Source organism: Mchenga conophoros, linkage group LG8, assembly GCF_057382185.1.
Source record: "Mchenga conophoros isolate Kocher_MC1m ecotype Shallow Benthic linkage group LG8, M_conophoros_male_GT1.1, whole genome shotgun sequence".
NCBI classification, from domain to species: Eukaryota; Metazoa; Chordata; class Actinopteri; order Cichliformes; family Cichlidae; genus Mchenga; species Mchenga conophoros.
Window position 1 is genome coordinate 11255958 of NC_140533.1, and position 22616 is coordinate 11278573.

Consider the following 22616-nt stretch of genomic DNA (forward strand, 5'->3'; position numbering starts at 1 on the left):
TTTCTTAATGTAGACCAGACAGAGAGAAAATTAAAAGGACTGCACAGGATTGCATTTTTTTATTATGTTGAAAACTTGTTTTGTTTATTTTTTCTTAGTCTGTATCATTTCTGATCTGTCCAGGGTGTACCCACACTTCAGGCTTCAGCCTCCTGTGGCTCTGAACTGGATGAGTGGAAGAGAATGGATGGATCAGTCATTTCTATATTTTACTTTTCTCTAGGACTAGCACAAGAAAAAGGCACACAAATGTACATTTGGAAACTAAAATACTTAGCACTTAGCAGATATTTAAATTACAGAGGTTTTTCTGTGTGAGTGGATCAGGCACCATGTCCTGCTGTTTTCCCCTCACCTGCTGCAGGTAAGGTAACACAGTACTTCTACAGGTGAAGCCTTAGTGTCACTGGCTTCTTTTTTAGGTTCAATCATAATGAAAAGGTGACTCCTAACCAGACTAGTCCTAATCATTATTAGTATAATGATTATTCTGTTACAGTTTGAAGTCTTGAAACTAACATGCAGAAATAGCTTCTGCATGAAGTTGAATAAATGCCTCCAGATTGTTTGAAGTATAAAGTAGATTACAGGATTGTATTTGTCATGTTGTTGCATCGCATTCTAAACATATGTAACTCACTGAATCCTTTTTACTTAACAGCCATTGTCCCTTAAAGGTCTGGCTCAGACTCACAACTTAAGCAACACTCTGCGGGTTATTGTCTCATAAGTACAGCAAGCCGACTGATTAAAGTGTGAGCCTGCTGAGGTTCTAGGTTCAGAACTGGATTAGTGACTTAAATATCCTGGAAATAATGGGCTTGATCACTTAGAGTCATGATAGAAAGAAAATCTACCCTATTTCAATTACAACATTTCATGTATGAGGATATAATACAAATAATTTAGTCGTAAGGAGGTCTCACAATTAGATAAATACAAACATAAATGATCAACAACACATGACATATTACTCTGCGTCCATATTTATTCAACAAAAACTCAAAAGCCAAAAAGAACCACCGTAACTGATAATTAGCAAATGTGAGCAGCTCTATAAAAGCAGATATTTTGGTGATTTGCAGGTCTGTGTTAACACAATGCCAATAATTAAAGACATCAGCAGTGATCTTACAGAAGCAGTAGTTGCTGCCCATCAATCTGGGAAGGATTACAAGATTGAAGTTCATCATCCTAAAGTGAGGAAGATTATTCAATATCATTCAGGACAATCTTCCAAGGGGAGGATGTCCCAGCAAATTCACCCCAAGGTCAGACCATTCAGTGTTCAGAGAAATGGAAGAAACCAAGACCAAGTTGCATTTGAACAAACCACAAGACAATAGAAACAATATCCTTTGGGCAGATAAAACCAAACTAAAGATGTTTGGCCACAATGCATGATACCACGTGGAGAATACCAAACACAGCATAGCAGCACAAACACCTCTTAACAACTGTTAAGCACGGCGGTGGAGGGGTAATGATTTGGGCTTGTTTTGCAGCCACAGTAGCTGCGCACCCTGCAGTCACTGAGTCGACCATGAACTCCTCTGAATGCCAAAATATTCTAGAGTCAAATGTGAGGTCCTGTCTGACAGCTAAAGCTTGGCTGCTCATGCAACAGGACACTCATCCCAAGCATGGCAGCAAATCTACAAGAGAAAGGCTGAAAGAAAACAAGGTGTTACAGTGGCCCAGTTAAAAGTCCAGACCTGAACCTGAGCAAAGTGCTGAGGGCCATAACAGAGCTGTGCATGAATAAATATCTGCAAACCTTAATCAATGAAGCAATGCTGTAAAGAAGAGAGAACAAAAATTCCTTCTTAACAGTGTGAGAGAGTGATAAAGTCACACAGAAAACGATGCATTCAAGTTATTGCTGTTAAAGGAAATTCTACGTGGGCTGCTCTTTCACACTCTGCATCCGCATGTTGGCTCAGTTCTGTTAAATAAATAATGACACAGTTAAATATGTCATGTGTTGTTGTTCAGCTCAGGTTTAAGCCCTGGCGTGGACTGGATATTTTCTCATTATGGCCACATATAAACCTAGGAATTGAAACAGCCTTTGCTTTCTTTTCACCATGACTTTAGATCTAATATACCAAGATTTTAAAAACAGATTTTACTACAGGGTTCAGTCTCAACATCGGATTCCAGTGCTAGTTTGGGTCCACTCTCTTTTATGAATGAGCACACTGACACATAAACAGAACATGAGAATTTATTTGCTTAATTTAGAGCAGAACATAGAAACAGTGACAGCGGTCAGTAGCTTGGGCAGTCTTGCCAGGACTTTTTCATTCTTGTCAAAATAACAATCACTGTTATTAAGAAGGGATTGAAAAAGAGCGAGAAGGACATTTAGGAGGAGAAAGCCAGTAAGCACCTGACAAATGTGCCATAATTTCAGCAACCATTGCTGCTGCTGAAACTGATGGTATTTTCTGCTGCCATCATGGTGTGATGTGCGAAAGCTGATAGCGTCAACACGCCTAAAGCAGCAGCAGGTGAGTTCTGTTCCTTGCTGCTAAACTCTTTCACTATGACAGCCAAGGTGCATCCAAAAACAGCACCGGCTTTGAGAATAGCAGGTGATGATGAAGAACAAAATTGCTAAATTTGATCCAACAAAATGTAAATGATTTTAACAGCAAACGCAAGAGCTGATTATAAGACATTCAACAGTTTAACCCCTTGAAATCTTGAAATCGCCAAAAGATGAATCTCTCAAGAAAACATTGCAGTTTTTCAGCTTAATAAAGAAAAACAAAAGTCGACTTTCTGACTTTTATACATTCTGTCTCTCAGGCCACAATATCAAACGTCAGTGGTAAACTTGATTATAGACTGACCAGCCACTTTATTAGGTATACCTTGCTAGTACTGGGTTATGGTACCCTTGGATTGTTTTTATAGCTTTGTAGCAAAGATTCAGCAAGGTGCTGGTCCATAGTTACATGATAGCATCACACACTTGCTGCAGATATGCAGGTTGCACATCCATGATGTGAATCTGCCATTCCACCACATCCTAAAGGTTGTTATATTGAATTGAGATCTGGGGACCATACAGTGAAGTCATTCAATATTCAAGAAACTAGTGACGTGGTGCAGAGGCAGCCACCACCACCAGCAGTCTGAACCACTGATACAGGAGAATTCAAGACTCATCAAACCAGGCCACATTTTTCAGGTCTTCAGTTGTTCAATTTTGGTGAGCCCTTCTGCGTTATAGCTTCAGTTTCTGGTTTGTAGGTGACAGGAGTGGCACCCAGTGTGGTCTTCTGCTGCTGTAGTACATCTGCTTCACCATGTGAGGTGTTCAGAGATGCCCTTCTGCATACCTTGTTTGTAAAGAGTTGGTTATTTCTGTTTCCTATGAGTTTCTCCTCTGATCTATGACATCAATGAGGCATTTTCATCCAGAGAACTGGTGCACACTGGATATTTTCTGGATAGTAGTGTCAAAATATCCCAGCATATCAGCAGCTTCTGAAGTACCACCTTGTCTGGCACTGACAACCATATAACGTTCAAAGTAGCTTCAATTACCTTTCTTTATTATTCTGATACTGAGTTTGAACTTTAGCAGGTTGTCTAGTGTGCCCAAAAGCACTGAGTTTCTGCCATGTGATTGGCTGATTAGGTCATTTTCTGCCAACTGTTGGTCTTTCACCTCATCAGGCCCCAATCAACCGACTTCTTCAAAACACACACATGCTAAGTGCAGTTTTTGACTTCTTGATTTCAGCTATTTAGCACTTGATCAGATGTACCTAATGATGTGGCTGGCAAGTGTATATTGAGTGAGTTCATAATTCCCTGCTAACACAGAAGAAGTTGCATGTAGATAATAAGCTTCCAGCTGCATTGTTTCCATGTAGTCAGAACGAAATAATGTCCATCATAAATCCACAAGGAACACTTTGAAATTGGTCATAGTGTTATTAACTCCTATGGCACGCTCACATGATGTAGTACTGCTAATTTTGTGACATTAATGGGAAGGAAGCATATTTTCAGCTTTTTATGATATCCCTGGTTCCTTTATTTTCATAAAACAATCTTTACCTAAACAAAATAATGCAAGATATGCATTTTTAAAAATCTCTGTGTTCACAAAAGAAAAAGAAAACACACTCCAAGTACGAGTCTCGGGTACAGTCTTTCTCTGTTTCTACAGGCAGCTATTTGAAACCTTGTCACTCTCGTCTCCTAATAACCTCAGTCAGTAGTACCATGCATGACTTCACCCACCTAGAGGGTGACATCACTTCTAATGGTGACTGCGTCTGCCTCAAATGGCACCCTGTGTCACTTGACCTAATGAGTGAACGGTACCATTACATGCCCACACTACAACTTTACTGGCTTGCTCATGTAATACTTGTTTTTAGTGGTTAAAAGGCAAAAAAGATATAGATGGAATGATGAATATACATAAAAGGATGTCATGTCATGTTACGTTATGTCATACTAATAACTAAATCTGTGAAAACATGAAGTGTTCATTAACACTAATTGTTAAAATCCTCACTCAAAACACTGTTCACTTCATTGAGATTCTCTTGGCCTAATATATACATATGCAGTCCTCTCTTTGTTCACCTAGCTATGTGAGCCTCTCTCAATAATGCTCTTTGCAAAAGGAAAAAGAATAACAGTGATTTAGATTCACATTAAGCACTTAATGCCAACAATGAGATTAGCTAGGACTCAGGTTTGGACTAATATTGGTTTGTATTAATACTCCCAGAGGGCTGAGCTGCTCAGGCAGAGTCCATCTCCCTTAAGAGTGCCTCCCTGGTCTCCACGCAGGTATTTGCCATTCTTGCCACGGATGGCGAGACGGCCGTGCTCAAGGAGCTCCAGAGTGAAATCCTCAGGGGCCTCGCCATCTGAACACACCAGCCCGGCACTGTTAACGTACCAGAACCGGCCATCAGCACCTGCAGGGGTTTAAAGTAAATACACCAAAGTCAGACAGAGTAGACAAATTGCAGTAAACAAGCAAATTAGAGGAAAACTAAGCAACCTGGCTTTTTCCAGAAGTATGTTTGATGTATGTGCTGACCTTTAATATGGTAGGCTCCATTGCTGAATTGCACAGTGAAAATGTCATAGACAGATCTGCTGGCATCCAGTGTGTTCGAGTTTCTGTGGTGGCAGATGAATCCATTCTCTCCTCTAAGGATAAGCATGGGTCGGTTGATGAGTTTCAGAGTGAACTGTTCATCATCCCCTGGCAAAAGTCAACATAGTAATGATCAGAAAAAAGAGAGGTAAGAGCCACCTCTTAATTACCAAAGAAAGGGGCTATAATATAAAGGACTGTCCTCCTACCGATGGAGTCACTGACAGCGACTAACTGGCCGTTTTTCTTGGTACAGATGTATTTGCCATTGCTGGCTTTTAGTGCCACCTTGTGGCCAAGCCACTCCACTGAGAACATGGTGTTTGCTGACCTGTGGTGGAAAAGATTTCACACTTTTTTGAAGTTCGGTGTTTTGGATAATGTGTAAAATAAAACGAAAATTGCCCAAATTTGCTGGTATCATTCCTTCATAACAGTTATTTATCATTCTATGTGATTCACCTGTTTGCTATCTCATGCACTCATTTGACCATCCCTCTTATGTTAACCCTTGCATCTTAATTATCAGTTGCAATGAGTCAAATTTATGTAACGTAAAATGTCCAACTGACTCATTTTCAATGATAAATTCATTAATTTTTCTCTATACAACATATAAAAGTCTTCTCTTACAATTCAGTTGCAGTACACTGGACGCCTCCATGAGCCACCAGAGCCCAGCAGTTCCCTTGGCTGGTGCGGAACGTACACTTCTTGGTTTCCTTGTCAATCTCCATCTGAAACGTCTCCATGTCTGTCTCATCTTCCTGATTGGCTGCAAGGCTCACTCCTGGGAGAGACGAAATAAACACATGCTGTCACTGTTACTTTGCTTTAAGCTGGAAAATGTGAGGTGTTTTTAGTGTTATAGAAACACTGTGATTAAAAATGAAGTCGCACTGATTTGTTTAGCTTGGTCTACAAAAGATCTTGTAATTATATCTGATCCTGTTATTTTTAAAAAATCTTTTAAACTGCACTCTTTATCCCACGTGTCGTCCTCGAATATCTTCCTGAGGGTAAATACATTTTCAGTGATTGCAGCTCTGGATGCAGTTATGAAAAGAGCATACAGGAAATGGAGAAACAAAATAATTATGCCAAGGCAGGAAGATGCTTCTTAAAGTGAAAGTGTTATCAGCTGTTTTAGAGACACAACACTCTCACTGTGAGGCTTTGTGTTGATTACACCAAGACCACTTAACACCTGAACAAAAATCTCACTTGTGACTGAAAAACACTTTATTAAAATCTCTATTATTATTTTAGTATTTCTATTATTTACACGTGAAACAGAAACAGCTGTGACAAACTCTTACTTGGGTACTTTGTCTTCTAGGTTCAAAGGCAAACAGGCTTTACAATTAATCCTCTGTTATTTACTGAATGTAACCCATTAGTTTTAAGTAGATAATTTGCTTCTTGTCTATACATATTTTAGTTATTTTGTTGATTGCCACATTTTAACACTGTCCTGAACGCAGAGAGGAAGACAATAGTTTGCCACAAACTGCAAGACAGCTTGCAGAGGGCTAAGCCTAAATTAGATGCATTCCCGAGTATTCTCAATACATTTTCCTAATCCTTTAACAACACTAATCTGCATGCCTCTTATCTCTTCCTGTTCTATTCCCTGGTCATCATTCTCCACCTTCATCCCTTCCCCGATCTTTTCCTGCGTACCCCCTGACCCCCCTCAAGCCCCACCTCCCACCCTCACCCCACCTTTGGCCCTGTCAGTCTGCCCTCCTCACAGCAGGGCTCTGATATAATCAGCTTTCGAGTGCTACCCGTCCAATCCCTCAATCCCCTCAATAAAAGAATAAAGGAAAAACAGGAAGAGACCAGAGGATTTTATGGTCCACACTTAGCAGGATGTGCAGATAATTACCAAAACCTCTCAAAACTCAAACTGAAGGAAGCACGGATGATAAAGCAGAGGGATAACATGGTAAAAATGCAAAAGAACCAATGGCACCGTTTAGTTATAAATAAACTACACTAGTGGGTTACAATAACTTGCTAGGGTCCATAATGAGTATCTATGCTTAGACCTCTGAGGGTATAAGGTCCAGCTTTTTTAACTGTTCCCAGAATTTGATCTAATGTGTGCTTTCAGTTCCTGTGGTCCTTTTCTTTGGAACAAGCTTCCCCCTGACCTGAGGTCAAATAGAACTGTATCTACATGCAAAAGAGGAAAACAAGAGGAAATAAGTCAGACTACACTAGAAGTGTCTTTGATACTAACCACTGTGGGTTAGTATGTAACATGCATGCACAAATTAATGTTTGACACTGAATTTTCCACCTAGGACCATGTTGTACATTGTCACTGAATGAGTTACTAATTTGCTGAGCTGTTAACCTTGTGAAGCAATGGCTTGAATCTGAGACAAGGAGCATAGCAATGACTGATTCTCTTCCAACTCTTAAGAAGACACATAAGATAGTACAAGAGTTCTACTTTACCCCGTTAACTCATTTCGTGGTAGTATCAGCCACCTCAAAAATGATCCCTTTAACTGCTAGCTGCCTGCTCAACTAATTTGAGTCACAGAACTGTAACTCTGTTTATTGTATTGGTGTTTTTGGGGCCTGCTCTAAGATTACTTGTACAAATAGGCTGTGCAATTTTTTTTGCCCCATTAGGTGAACAAAATTCAATTATTTTATTTGTATGTAAGCACCAACTATCAGCTGGCCATGTTTGCACATTCAAACTGTGCTCTTTATTTATGTAGCTAGCTAACCAAGCTAGCTAGCATTAGCTGATAACTTGGTGCTTCACCCTCTCCTCAAATAAGCTAATAAGCTAACAAGCGTCTGTGTCCAAAAAAACAAAAGGGCAGTGACCAAAATCTTAGGGCTGAGGTTTCAGCTGAGACTCCAGCCGTGGGTGAGGTCAGTAAGTTATAAAAAGAAAAATGTAGCAGTAGCAGTGAGTAGTTTGTAAGTGTTTGCTGCCAAGATGCTGTCATCTATGTAAACTATGGGTGACTGTGGTAAACTGCTAGCAACCAAAGCAATAACAAGGAGGTTTTTGTGCAGCAATGAATACGTCTTTGTGACCTTGTAACTGCTCATTATGATCAAGACATCAAGTGGTTAAAGGTTAATAATGGATGCATGTAAATAACTTTGGCATACTCCAAGACAGATAAACATTCAGCATGTGTGAGAGGCCCGATGACAAATTTTTTGTTGCTTCACTCTACAGCTAATTTCAAATCTCACTGTTGGAAGGAGAAAAGGGGGCTGACACGTGACAAAGATGTCATGGTTACTGAGCCACTGGGATGCTTTAATCACATCTTATTCACACCCGATAAACGTGGCATCATGAAGTCTTACAACTGGTGAAATTATCATTGATCTTAAGTGCATTTGAAGCATAATTTTTAGCCCTTCCACTCTTCAGCTATGCCTGGGGGCCTATCACTCCCATTCTCTCTCATCCCAACTCAATGTCATGCTTTGTCTACCTATTCCATGTGCCCATTTCACACTAATTCAACCCAGAAATGATCTTCACACAGGGCTCAGCTGGGACCTCACAGCTGCTATTTGATAGATGAGAGAAAGGGAGGCAGAGGAAGGAGAGAAGGATGAAGGAAGAGAAAGAAAAGAAGAACAGATAGGGAGGGAGATTAGATATACTGAAATCCAAGCCAGCAATCTGAGGATAAGAAGTGAGATGTTGTCATCAAACAATAAGCACAGCACACACATATCAGTACACTCTCAGGTGTATCTGGAGGACAAACAGGTAGATTCAGTAGTGCATTATTTTGGATCAGACCCCAGAACCAGCTCCACTTCCTGATGTTGTCTTACAGAGCCTGCAAGTGGAGCAGGCCTAACTAATCCATCAACGATAGATGGCTCTGGCGTCAATTATTAATGGTAAGCTGATGCTACTATCCCCATGTCCCTTATTTCTCTCTCTCTCTAAATTCTTCATCCTTTACAACTGCATTTCACTCCAATTATTTTTTCGGCTTATCTGTTACTGAGCTCTGCACGCCTGATCATGTATACGGTATGTGTGCTTTTATGTGTCTGTGGACCTGAAAAGTTTGTGAAAATTTGGACTGTCATCTCCTTTTCACATTCAGGGCAGAGCGGGCCCCTTGTGCCCGAGGAAACGTGATGAGAGGTTTGATAACAGATCTGTATGACACATTAAAACATGCACACTTGTAAACTATATACAAGGAAAAGCACAAACACACACTTGCTTCAGTGTTTGATGCTGGTTAAGAATTTATCTGATTCACTCACCTTCCACTGAAACCCTACAAAAAAAGCAATATGACCTGTCACAATGGCATAGCTTGCTAAATAGAGCATATTTACTCTGTCTTTGATTTTTCTTTCCAGTAGCATATAGAGGTTGACTCAGGCTGAGGTTAACAGGTTAGATTAACTGGTTAGAGCGGGATTCGGTGGGGGACAAGTTTTGGCCGCAGGTATGAGGAAGCTTGGGTTTCTGAAAGCAGACTCCCCTCCCACCCTTGCCTTCCAGGAACAGGGGCCAACTTCATCAATAATTCAACACACCTCATCTCACCACTCGCCGCAGTAGGATGGTATGGTAGTGAGTGGGCGAGTGTCTCAAAGAAAGATAAAGCTTTTGTTTGTGCGGGACAAGCGTAGGAAGGGGAAGGAGAGAACAGATACAAAGTATGCTGCAAAAAGTATCCTTGCATGCATGCATGTGATGTGCTACATATATGTGTTTAGGGTTTAACCATTTTCTTCCTTTCCCTTTAACCAATCAGTTTTCAATGCTTTGGTTCCTGCTTGCAGCCCCCACTGCTAACCAGGAACAATGAGTGGTGGGGAGATTCAATTACAGCACCCAGGCCTGAAGTAACTCAACCCTGCAGACAAGAATCTGCAGCCTGTGGATGGCTGTCATGACCAAGTATGCTGACAAGGACTGGGGGGTGTATGCTAATCTGCCCCAAATCCAGTTTCAAATCAGACCAGCAAGCCCTTTGGACCATCAGCAATTGAAACTCTGTGCAAGTCCCTCCTAATGCAAGTGCATTTGTAGTCACATGTAATGTAACCCTCACAATTATAGTTTTTGCAGTTTTTCTGCTGCGCTAAACAAAGCCTAATGTCGACGTCAATGAGGAGCAGGTGTAATCCATCAGTACAGTAGTGTGGTGTCGTGCCTGCGCGCTGATCAAATAACTCCCCTCCAACAGCCCGATCACAAGACTGAAGAGTAAATACATAATACAGTATCAACAGAGCATTACTCTGCAGTATATTGGTTACAGGCAGCTGTTTCAGTAAGCTCAAGGGGTAAAAGCGTGTTAACAACATTGCCCAACAAAGCCAGAAGGTACATTTGAGAAGGATTGAGAAGGGATTTTCGAAAAGAGCTCTATTTGTAATAGATTATTTAGTGAAAGAAAATGAAAACAAAGGGCCCTTTTTCTGAACATTTCACAATGAGGTATCTGATATTTTAGGAGTATGGAACCATCTTTTTTATTCTTAATACATAAAAAGTGATTGCAAGTTGTTCTTGAGAAGTCTGCTTCTGTTATTCTCCTTGAAATGTATGCACATTAAGTCTGTTATTTAAATAAAATAACTTATTAGTTTAGGCTCGATACTGATGTAGGCCAGCGGCCATGAACACAAATGACGTGCTTGTCTCAGGTCTCAACGATGGGGCTGATAGTCTCCCATATCAGCCCCAGCAATCTTGTTTTCTTTGAGACATGCAGCCATGTACTGTGTTGTTGATGCAACTTGATGTGCAGACTACATTACCCATAATTACCATGCATCCCTTATCGGCTGTCAATTTCTCCTTCATTATGTATGCACATAGGTCTGTGTCTGTCAGCAAAAGCTTGTGTGACCACTCTCGATGGCACCTAAGGTCAGCCTTTGTCCATTTAATCAGACATGTGGGATTCTTTAGGGTACTAGCAAGCTGCCAGGGGAGCAATTTGTGTGTGTGTGTATTGCAAGGATTTAGGATAAAATCTAATTTGCTAGAATATCCTGTCCCTCTGATATTTCTGTGTTTTCCTACCTTGTCTTATGGAGACATATCGCCCATTGGCTGCTGTCAGAACTACTTGAGGGTGACTCTCCTCCAGGTCAAATAGTTCATCTTTGCCTGGTTTCGAACATCGTCCGGACCTCAGGGTCCCTGTAGGACCCATGGGAGACAAATACTTCCCCTCACAGTCTTTGAAGGCCAGCTTCCCACACTTCAGCTCCAACGTGTACGCTGTGGCCCTCCCGCTCTCCATTAGGAGCTTTCCATCATTGCCGAGGAACCGGCTGTCACAGGTCTTTAGGCAATACTTTCCTTCCTGGTAGACAAGGGTCAGGAGCGCTGCCACACCCCAGGGAATGTTCAGATGCACAGCAATTTCCCCATCCTCCATAGAGAGGTGGGCATAACGCTTACGGGCCACAGACAGCAGGTTAGCCTGGGGATGCAGAGCCAGGTGCACTGCCCACAGCTCTGCATCTGTGATCACCTGGGCAAAGCAGGACAGGTAGTCCCGAGAGCCGCCGAAGAAGCGGAGGTACTGCTCAGACTGCAGCGCCCAGCGGCCATCTGACTGAGCCACGATGAGGAAGCGACAGTCTGAATTGTGGCCATCTGCCTCACAGGTGACTTTGCCGTCCTTGTTGGAGGCCAGGTAGCGTCCCAGGTGACTGCGTAAATAGACCACCTGGCTGTCCTGGGAGTCCTGCTCTAAAGTCCATATCTGCTTTTTCTTCAGACTGGGAGCTGACGCATTCACCTAAGAAGCACGAAAAGGTATCACTTGAAAATCTTGCATATACTGATCCAACAGCAAAGCATCACCAGCAGAAATGCAAATCGACACCTTATAGTTTGTCACTCTTATTGTATTTTTATACCTTAAAGCCAAAGGACTCAGCAGTAAGGTAGCGACCCTCGTGATTGATCAGACCAAACTGCAGCTTCAAAGGACGGTTCCCATTTGTGGGCATTTTCACCTGTGGAATTGGAAGAGCAAGAAGAGAGAAGAGTGGAAAGGGAGAAACAAGTTAGCGATGAAGGGGGAAGAAACTTAATTTGAGGTAAAACTGAACACAGAAATAATGGAGGACTAGTGGGTTTTAAAAGTGGAATGGTAGGTGGTGATGTCACGAGGATGATGAAATATAAAAGTTGCAAAGGCAGGAAATCAATTCATTAAGGTACAGTATATAAAGCACTTCCAAGACCACAAATTCCTTCCCCCGCCCATGGCGTCATTACACATTTTTCCAGCCACAGCCTCCTAATTTACTTACTGTGGTTTTGTGGCTTTCCCTCTGCAGTTCCTACGGCTCTAATTCCAGCTCCCAGATTTAAGAGGCTTCTTTCACCGAGCGTCCTCTTGTAATTCTTTTTCTTTTTGCTCTTGCCGGCTCTCACATTCGGTTGATCGGGTCTCCCGGCTCGCCTCCACTGCCGCTACTATTCTCCCTAATCAGGTTAGAGGCAGCAAAGACTTGAGTCAACCTTGATCTCTCTTCAGTCCGGTGTCAACCCCTCTTTCTCTGTAGACTAATTTTGCTGTGGACTGCTTATCTCTGCTTCTACAGCCTACCCTCGCCCTCTCTCTCTTGTGCTGAACAGTGCTCTCTTGTCCGGCTTAACTCTTGTTCTTGCATGACTTGTTATTCACCCTGAAGGCTCAATCACTTGTTCCCCCCTCTTACTAAACTTCTCTGGGGTTTTGCATTTGCTCCTCCTTTGGCTGCTTTGCCAACTATCTTTAGATCAGTCACATCAAGTACTCTGACCTTCTTCTTCTTCACCTTCCTCGAAGTCTGGGGTTCCTTTTCTTTCTTTTCGTCAAAAAAAAAAAAAAAAATCAGGCACAGGTTTGATCAGCGAAGGATAACATCCTCCACAGTCATACTAATTTTATGGTAGAGGATTGAAGAAGTCCTTCACTCTTTCCCTAAACTTAAGCGGTCCATCGCAACTGAACTCAGCAACAAAAGGTGCTCGACTCTGTAATCTTAAGCCTCTCTCTGTCGCTTTTTCCTCCCATCCTCTCCTTCTCTCTCACCGCCTTTCTCTAACCTGCCATGTGTGTAATCCTGCCTTTCTCTGCCTCTGCACCTTATTCCGAGCTCAGCACTTCACCTTTTTCTGTGACGCATAAAGAGGAGCAAGTAGAAACAATGCAAACAAAATATACACACACACAGCCCCGTGTAACCAGAGCACTCCCTGTGCCTTTGGAGTAGTTGCCTGAGTGCAGCTCTCCTTACCTGGCCGTGCTCGGCTTTAGTTACACTCCTTCTCTGATTGCAAGCTCTCTGGGTCAGTCCTTGTGGGAACTATGTCTGAGAGGCAGGGGGAGTCGGACTTTACAACTGAATTTAGGAAAGGAGATGGCGGGCATTAGAAAGGCAACAATAACAAGCTAATCAACATATGGGGTTTTGAATGAATGTGTTTGTGTGTGTGTGGCATAAGCACCTGCAATTGTGTGTGTGTGTGCAATCAAGCTTGCCAATCAGCCTATTGTAAGTCTTCTTTGCGGAGTAAACAGACGTGTCTGTTCCCGAATCCATCTAATCCTCAACCCAATCATCCCAACCTGGCTAATCTACTGACACAACCCCTCCCCAGTCCCTTAACCCCCCCTCCACACACACACACACACACGCACGCACACTGCCCATTCTGCTTGTCAGTGCCTTTAAACGCACACATAGGTGCAATGACCCACAGCAACATACATGTCATCACTGCACACACAAACACATACACACAAAGGTCAGAGGAGGGTCTCAGGGTTCATAGTAAACACCACCCACCTAAAGATTTACTCTTCCTGACCCAGACTTGAACTACACTAAATGTAATGAACAATGCGCACTGCACACAAAATCACACGCTTGCAAACACACATGCTCTGAAGGACGCGGGTGGTGCAATTTTTCCCTTAAGCCTTTCTGGTGGTGACACAATGCAAAGCAGAAGCAAACATCTTAGAAAGAAATTAAAATAAGACTAATTTTTAGAATAATAAACAACTAAGCAAAAAACGAATTTACTATTTACTTTCACATCCACATTATACCACACACAGAGCTCTGTTGCTTAACCTATGGAGGACATCCCTTTTTTTGCACACAGTCCGATATAAACCCGCCAAAATCATTTTCAGTATTTGAGAGTTTTTTTGATTCAACAACTGAGACATTAAGGTGAAAAGCAATAGCAGAGAAAATAAGTTTGCAGTTCATTCTACAAATTCTATCTGGGCGCAAGCAATTGAAAATTTGATGGCGTCTTCTTAAACACACTCAATGATGTGGATAAAAATCACTTCTTAGAAATGTTCACCCTGCTCTTCATTGGATCTCTTGCTGCTAAAAAGCCTGCTGCAGCGTGCATGCACGTGCGTACATGTAATATTTTAATAAGAACAGAAAAATAACAGATATAACACACTTCCATCGTTAAAAATCATCATCAGTCGACCTTTTGCCCTTCTTCATTTGTCTTCAGTTCTGCCTAAAACGGGCAAACTGTACAAACACAGAGGCTGAGGGGGGAAGCGATGGGAGGGGGAGACAGACGTGCTGCTCACCAATCAAAAAAGCCATAAACTGTTATTGTTATCAGTGCTATTATTTTCATTACTATCACTATTATCACTAGTACTGTACTTCCTCCTCAGATGTATCCTATCCCACGCATCATTAGCTCACTCTCTGTGGCCCCTGGGGGCTGCGTCATCGTCTGCTGATGTGCCGCCGCTCCTGCTGCTGCTGTCGGCACGGTGATGCCTGTCCATAGCCCAACCAGATGTTTTTTTTTTCACCTCTTACTCTGGGACAGCGGCTGTGCCAGGTTCACCGTGGCAACCGTGGGATGGTGCTTTAGAAGCCATTACAGCGATCCTCTGATGACACTCAAATAGCTATCATTACACCTCCTCCAAGGAAACACAGTAAGGGAGGGAGGGCGGGAAAAGAGAGAGATGAAGCAGGGAAGGATGGAGGAGAGGAGCAAGGAGGGGAGGGAGTGGGAGAATCAGATGAAGAATAGGGGGGAGGAAGGGAGGAAACGAAAGGAAAGGAAAGGAAAGGAAGGAAGGCAGCGGGAGGTGGGTTAAGGATATCGGGAAATTACACAGGCAGGCATGGATGGGAAGAGTTAAAGACATACAAGGTGAATGGAAAAGTGGAGGAGCAGGAAAGAAGTGCTGGAGAGAGAGAATGGGGAATTCAAAATGACCGTTTCTGAGTTAACAGCCTCCAGCCTTTTTCTACCCTATTAAGTTCTATTCTGCCATTACTTGGGACTGCAGGGTGCTGCTGCATACCCCACAGTGTCCCCCCTGCTCTTACCCCATCCTAACAGGCACACAGCCACAAATACACAGTCACCCTTTGGTCGGTTTCCTCCTGCAGTCATCTCCACTTTTTTAAAAAATATCTATTTATCTGTTTATTTTTGTTTATCTCCAAGTCTTCCCCATTCTCCCCACTCTCGTGCTCAGTTCATTTCCAGAGGTTGTGAAGTGAATGAAAGAGAGATCAACTGGATCAGTCTTTAAGTCCACTGGTTGTCCTTGTTGTTTGTGCAAAGGCACACCAAAACAAGCTGTAAAGCTGCTGTTGCTGTTGTGCAACAACAGCATCAGCAACAACATACAGTTCTTTACTACCGTAAATCACCTGGCAGGAGGACCCAGTTTTCTATCAAATATTGGTGGGGTAGGGGGGTCTTTTACAGAGTTACCCACTTAAGAATAACTAAACGTACCTGCATTGCTTAGATTTAGATTTAACTCCTCCTCTGGCAGCTGAAAAAAATGAACTATTAAATCAGAATCTGTTTTTTGCAGCTGCCTGTTTTTCATGACAGGAACGCAGGAACAATAGGTGTAAATAACTCTTGAGAGTTCACTTCAACTTCAGAGACTGTAAAGTGAAAAAGGGCAGTTCTTTCAGTGCAAATGAACCAAATGTGCTCATTGTAGTTAATATGAAAGCTCAAGCGTCTTTATAGTAAAAATTTGCGCTCTCCATCCCATCTTGCGTCGTATCAGACTACCTGTGTCCACCTTTTTCTTCCCTGCTTCGCTTTTCTTTACACGCACTTCTGGGATGAGCAGTTCAGAAGGTCACGCAGTGGCTGAGTAGAAAGGTGGAAACCTTTGAAAACAATGGCATATGTCACATGTTGCAAATGAGTTTGCAATTTTTGTTACTTTTCCCTCGTGTTAAAAATAAATGAATGATCATCCAATAATTCATTCAATAATTCATTCAATTAGCAGCTGTGATAAGGCCTTTTTGATGGCTTGCATAATTAGACAGTTGTATCATCATGCACACACACTGACCCTTGACACACACTGCATGCTCGAAATTTTAATTCCCAAAGCCACCGCGGAGGGGCGGTGTCAGCCTTCTACTTCGGCTCCTCCACAGGATCCTTGCCTATGTATTTTTTGGAGGCTACGAAGACAAAAAAAACCGAAAGAGAAGATTGATGCTTGGTTTGTCAGTGTTGGTGCCTGTATGACTGCATGGGGTAGGAGGCAATGAAGTTCTTTAAAAAATGCTTTTAATGTGTCTTGCTTTATGGGGGGCGGTGGTAGTGGTCGGACGAGACTTTATAGAAACTGAAAGGCGTCAACACGTCAAACCTTATCAACTGCAAAACACCAGCGCAATTAAAATGAAAGGGGGCGGGGAGTTGGGGGGTATTTCCCCAGTTTCGGTGATTTCGAGTCGTCACCGTACCTGAGCCCCTTTGCTGCGCCCGTATAACCACGCTTGTACGTGGCATTATAAGTGCAGGTTTGACCCTCGGTTTTAGTGCCTGGATGTGTGAATGTGGGTTATACCTCACTGCTAAGCATGCACTTCTCATGTGCTTTTAATCTCATTGGTTTTCTTGCATGCTGATTTGATTATGATCAGGCCAACACACGCTTGAAAGGGTTCAGCGCTGCTCCGGGCAGCCCCATGTGCTCTACTGTAGTATAGTATATTACCCTCGCTTTTCTTTTAAATGTGTCTGAAACGAGGCTTTGAAACAGTCCGGATTAACTGATGTATTGCGTTTCTAAAAACAAACCGCCTCTGAATCATTCATTAATTCACATTTGGCTATTACAGTGCGGGTTTGTGTTTTATGGGCAGAGTAGCTCCTTCCTGTGTGGTAGGAAAGAGTTAATAACGATGGGCTAAACGTGATGAGTGAGGGGACTCTGTGAAAAGCAGCGGGCCAATCCGCGTCAAGATTAACACCTTGTGGCGCCGTGATTGGACTAAAGCTCGCTCGTTGTCGTATGGAACTCAACACCCACGTGGGGGCACGGACCCTCAGTCGAGCTTTCACTGGCTGAGACCCCGCATTTAAGACCCGCCTATCAACGATCTCTCCGTGTTATTGGCCAATCTTCAGCATTCAACCACTCCCCCTTCCTCCCCTCCCCCTCTCTGTCTTGTTTTTCTATCCGAGAGGAAAGGAAATATCCCTCTCGCGAGCTCCGTGGGCTCGCGCGGGCAACCGCGCGGCCGCTTGCGCCATCGCTTCACATCTATCAGGAGGCGCGCGAACTCAGAACAGACATTTCGCTCCGGTCCTCTTCTTTCTTAACGGCTCGAAATTGCGACATAAACCATGGTTCTCTGATATGTTATTTAACTGTATGTCGACATGTGGGTGAAGAGTCAGTCCGCGTTACAGTCAGTTTCCACGAGACGTTGTCTGTTGCGATGTTTCCTTATCTTCAAAGCGGCCAGCCGACTCGCTCTCCCACGAAACTGAACATCCACCGCAACACACACATATCCGCGCGCGCCTTTGCCCGTGTTTATATGTGCAGTGACACGACCGTTAACCTTTAATAAATTAATTATATTACAAAAGATTAACAGGCAAAGAGATTCAAATAGAATTGTTGCGTGAGTATCTTTCTATCTATCTGGGAAGGCTATTGGAAGCTAACTGAGAACATTTTAATATTTTATCTATTTACAGTGAATGACAATTTTAAATGTCACTTATGGGACATCCAGTGTCTCCAAAGAGACCAGACCACTGCATCTGACTATACAAACTGTTCAAACCAACAAAATCTGCGGACTTGGGAAAGCGTTTTATTCTCAGAGATTGTTCACCTTGTTCGCAGCACAGAGTGTGCAAGCATAGATTGCAGCCCCTTTGTGAAAGCTGATTAGCTTTTTAAACCAGATGTCACAAGTGCAGAGGCGGATATGACTGTGAAACCAAGTTATACTACACATTCATTGGCTTGCAACTTGTCAATCACTCAGTGAAGAATAAACTGATTTACCAGCCTGCTGTACAGTTTTTGTATAAACTAATAACGTCCAAAGTGCTGTATTAAATAAGACGTTTACAGAGGCTTCCTAGGTGTCTTTTTTTTTGCAGCCCCAGTAAGTTGCCATGTGCTAAGCTTTGGACACAGTAGAAATTTACGGCACATTTGCTTCACTTTTCAGAACTGGAAGCTACATCCATGTATAATAAATACAGTCTGCATTTGCAAGCTCAGCACTTGCTACCTTCTCACTTTTTAATAAGGACAAACTGTAACAATAATTCAGGAATCTGACCCCATCCAAGGCCATCCTGATCACACAACCACCAAACTGTTAATCTTCTAGGTGAACCTTATTTTTCAATTAAACCTCTATTACAGCATACACTGTTTTTGCACTGAACGTCGATGATGATGGCAGCGTATTCCTGTTATTATGTATTGCACCAGCCATGCAGGTGAGCCTTGACTGCATTCTGTTGTGAACACAGATAGCTGTTCCTGTTATATTTCTTTGAAGTCCACTGCCTGGACCACATGCGCAGATGGTGCATTGCTGTATTAAGTCTTCGCAGGAATAGTCCTCATGGTCACAAAAAATTGGCAGGCATACAGATGATAGCATGGACCCTCGTGCATCACTTGGGTCCTAGTGGACTTGTGTAAAGTATAATCAAAGCTTAACTACTAACGCCAGGATTGCTGGAAAAGAAGGCTAGCCCTTACTTGGACAAATTAACCTGTCTGGGCCTAAAAAAAGACAGAATTAAAACTTGGATTATACTTTCCATGTCCGCAACTCAGCATCTCATCTACTAATCACGAGGTTGGTTGTTTGATCCCTGGTTCTTCCAGTATGCCAAACTATTCCTGGGCAAGATACTGAACCCCAAGTGCGCACTGATGCATTCAGTGGTGCATGAATGCTTGCAAATGCTATCTAGAAAGTATTTTCACATATTATAAAAAAGTGCTTGCATGAATGAGTGAATGAAACAAGTTGTATAAATTGCTTTGAGTGCTCAAGAAGAGTAGCAACGCTCTGTATAAGAAACGGTCCACTTACGATTTACAAGCCAGTGCACTCCTAGTTTTGATCCTAAGGGGATGGTTGCCTCAGGAAGGGCATCTTCACCAAATCAAACATGTGGACCATCAAGACTTCCATACCGGGTCGGCGACCGCCTCCGTGCATCGGGAAGCAAAAGGTTTTTATTAATTGTCAATGGCAAAGTATATATTTTAGTTAAATGGAGTAACACTAGCTTCTGTCTGAAGCTAGCATTCAATACTATTTAAGGTCGGATAACAAAGGAAGAAAAAAACTAAACATCCATTTCATTTGGAACATAAGCAACTTAGGACATCTATTAGTAAAATCGCCAAACATTTCTAGTGCTAGTTTAGTACTATTAAAGTTGACTATGTTCAATTAGCTTAAATCAAAGCACATTTCAGTTTAAAAAAAACCTACGTGAAGCAGTGTATAAAAAGTGAAGCACTCAGGGCCCACAAGAAGCTCACAGAACACTTTAAACTCAAATCGAATTACAAAATGGTAATTCTCCATGCCCCCCCCACCCCCCAAAAAAGTGCAGTGCATAAGCTCCTAAGAGTTTAAAAGCTCTGACATTGGCATGATGTCAAAATCTCATAGGAGCTGCACTGGGAATTGTTGAATGCTAACAAAATAATTGTTCTTTCAGTTTGATTGAAATGATGACGGATTCAGATTTTACCAGGAAGTTGATTTAATTTTTTTTTTTTTTTAAGAAAAAGACCACAGTAGTCTTAGTATTTCATGTTTCAGAAAAATCTGTGACAACCTCCACTGTAAAGTCAATCAAAGGCTATTGAAATGAAGCGAGCCGCAGCCTGTTTGAGACTCATTCATCTTTAGACAGTATCAAATGGCAAAACTGGGTAACTTTTTTTTTAACCTCGAGGTAGCTGAAATAACGAAGCAAACTGACAGGACTGCATGTGTTTGTTTGTTTTCACATTTGAGTCATGTTTCTGGCATAGCTGGTGAATGTGGCTTTGAGATTACACAGATTTCAGTACCATTACAGGTCCAGTTATTGATCATTCATCCCCAAAACAGGTGCTTTGTTATCTGTGTCAAAAGAAGTAAGTGTTGTGCACATAGCTCCTCTGCCATGAGTTTGACACAACTGTTTTTGAAATAAACAACTTTCAGCGAATCATGCCAGCACTGGTAAAAGGGGCTGATAAGCTTTGAAGACATATTGTTCCGATACATTGGACATATCAGTGTTTGATTCCCGTCCCCACTCTTTGCCATGGTCTTAACTGACTCCTGAACTCGTCTGGTGCCAGGCAAGTTGCATGCTGTAGGCTTATCAGAGTTATTTTTTGCATGAAAGCTGCCTGAGCTATGTAAGCGGCTGTTAGTGAAATGTGGTCAGCAAAACCAAAATAAGATAAGGCTAAAAACCAGAGGTGGAAATCTCCACCCTTCCTTGATTTTTTGCATTCATATATGTTGATTTCATACTGTGGTAATGGTTTATGATACAGACAGATAAATCACCAGTATGCTATGTAATCTTATTTTTCATCTAAAGCTTTTACTGTTTGGACGAGAGCAGTTATTTCGGGCTTGTGTCTCCCTCGGAGGCAGCACTGCTCAGTGGGCCTCACAGACCCAGCCGCAGTGACTCCTTTTGGGATTTCTTCCTCTGGAGCATCCCTTACCCTTTGTCCTCCTCTTGAAATGTTGAATAATGCCGCTAACCTCAGCTCAGATTGAGTCTCCTGTCAATATTCAGTTCAACCTCGGAATCGAGATCAGTCAGCTTTTTCTCGCCTCATCCCATGCTGGAGTCATGCTGTGGATTTAGCTTTCTTCTGATCCAGCAGCAGCGGGCACAGCGGCCCTCGCTGTGTGACGCCTGCAGGAGGTGAGCTGGGCCAGCAGGGGAGGGAGGGGGTGGGGGTAGGGATACCCGCTACCCCCTTGTTGTCGTGGCGATGGTGGCCATAGTGGTGGTTGCCAGGGAGATGGCAGTTGCTTGTCTGACCCGTCCCCCTCGTGCTGTCACTGGCGTTATTGATGCACGCCGCTGCTCGGCATTGTGGGAGTGCGGGAGGGAGGGCGGAGAGGACAACGGTTAATGAGTTCAGGAGGAACAGGGACTCTCCATGCTTGCTCTCTCTCTCCTTTCTCTGTTATCCTCTTTCTCTCTCTAACTGTGTTCCCCCATCGTCTCTCTCTCCTTCCCCCCTCTCTCTCTCCCTCTCTCTCCCCTTCATTTCTCATGGGTGTCTGTCTTGTGCGAATGTGCATTAAGAATGTGGGTCTCTCATGATCCATCATGGCAAAATACACTTTCCCTCTCCTTCACGCACATGCTCCATGCAACACACATGAAGCCGCATAGACATTGCACTCACAAAAACATGTTCTCCCACACCTTTACTCACACACTGTAACCGACTCATTCGCTACCACTCCTTTCTCTCTCACTTACACACACATGCACACACAGAAATGTGGCCCTGCTGTTATGCCTGAAGGTAGGAGAGCTAGCAAGATTAATAATGACCCCTGACTCCCCATAGACAGACCCAAATATACACAGTTTGGAGAGGGAGAGCGAAAGAGCGATGGTGAAGGGAATAAAGAGGAGAACAAGGTGAGGCCAAATGCTGACTAAAAATATACAGTTTGGAAACAAAGAGAGGGGGAAAATGTATACAGTTTAGAAAGCGGTACAGATGAGAGAAGCAAGGGCGGGGGGAAAAAATGGGAGGCCAGACGCCAAAGCGCAGTGGCAAGGGACGCGGGAGCTCATGTCGGCTCTAAGCGGGCTGAATTTAAGAACTCGTTTTTCTTTATGCTTTTCAAAAATGGTCACTAGAGGGGATAAATCTGAAAAACTGGGCTCACATTCATGTGTGGACAAGGACAAATTATCTTTTGAAAAACAATGATCCAAAACAGGTTAGGGTGTGTGCAGTTAAGCTGAAGTGAAAGTGTACTCCAATGATTTAACGCCACGCACGCGCAAAAATATTAACCTCCTAAAAATAGAACCAGATGAAAATTCTAGACTTTTAGACACTACTTGACACCAAGTTCCAAAAATGTCCAAAACTCTTACAATTCCTATAATGACCAATGG

The 22616-nt window shown here is 42.8% G+C and overlaps 1 protein-coding gene across 1 annotated transcript; it reads right to left on the reverse strand.

The window, feature by feature from the left end:
* Positions 1-2239: 2239 nt before the first annotated feature.
* fscn2b (fascin actin-bundling protein 2b, retinal) lies at positions 2240-13152 on the reverse strand. Its single transcript, XM_085284046.1, has 8 exons — positions 12944-13152; positions 12449-12623; positions 12050-12148; positions 11202-11928; positions 5774-5930; positions 5350-5471; positions 5081-5248; positions 2240-4955 (listed from the first exon to the last, which is right to left on the reverse strand). Exons 3-8 carry the CDS (start codon positions 12140-12142, stop codon positions 4750-4752), a joined length of 1473 nt encoding a protein of 490 aa, XP_085140172.1. The 5' UTR covers positions 12143-12148; positions 12449-12623; positions 12944-13152; the 3' UTR covers positions 2240-4749.
* Between the last annotated feature and the right edge of the window lie 9464 nt (positions 13153-22616).

Coding starts and splice junctions, on each gene's coding strand:
- fscn2b (XM_085284046.1), bottom strand. CDS start 12,142: ATGCCCACAAATGGGAACCGTCCTTTGAAGCTGCAGTTTGGTCTGATC. Junction 5,931..11,201: donor ATATGTCTCCATAAGACAAG/GTAGGAAAACAC, acceptor CGTCTCTCCCAG/GAGTGAGCCTTGCAGCCAAT. Junction 5,472..5,773: donor CAGTGTACTGCAACTGAATT/GTAAGAGAAGAC, acceptor TTTCCACCACAG/GTCAGCAAACACCATGTTCT.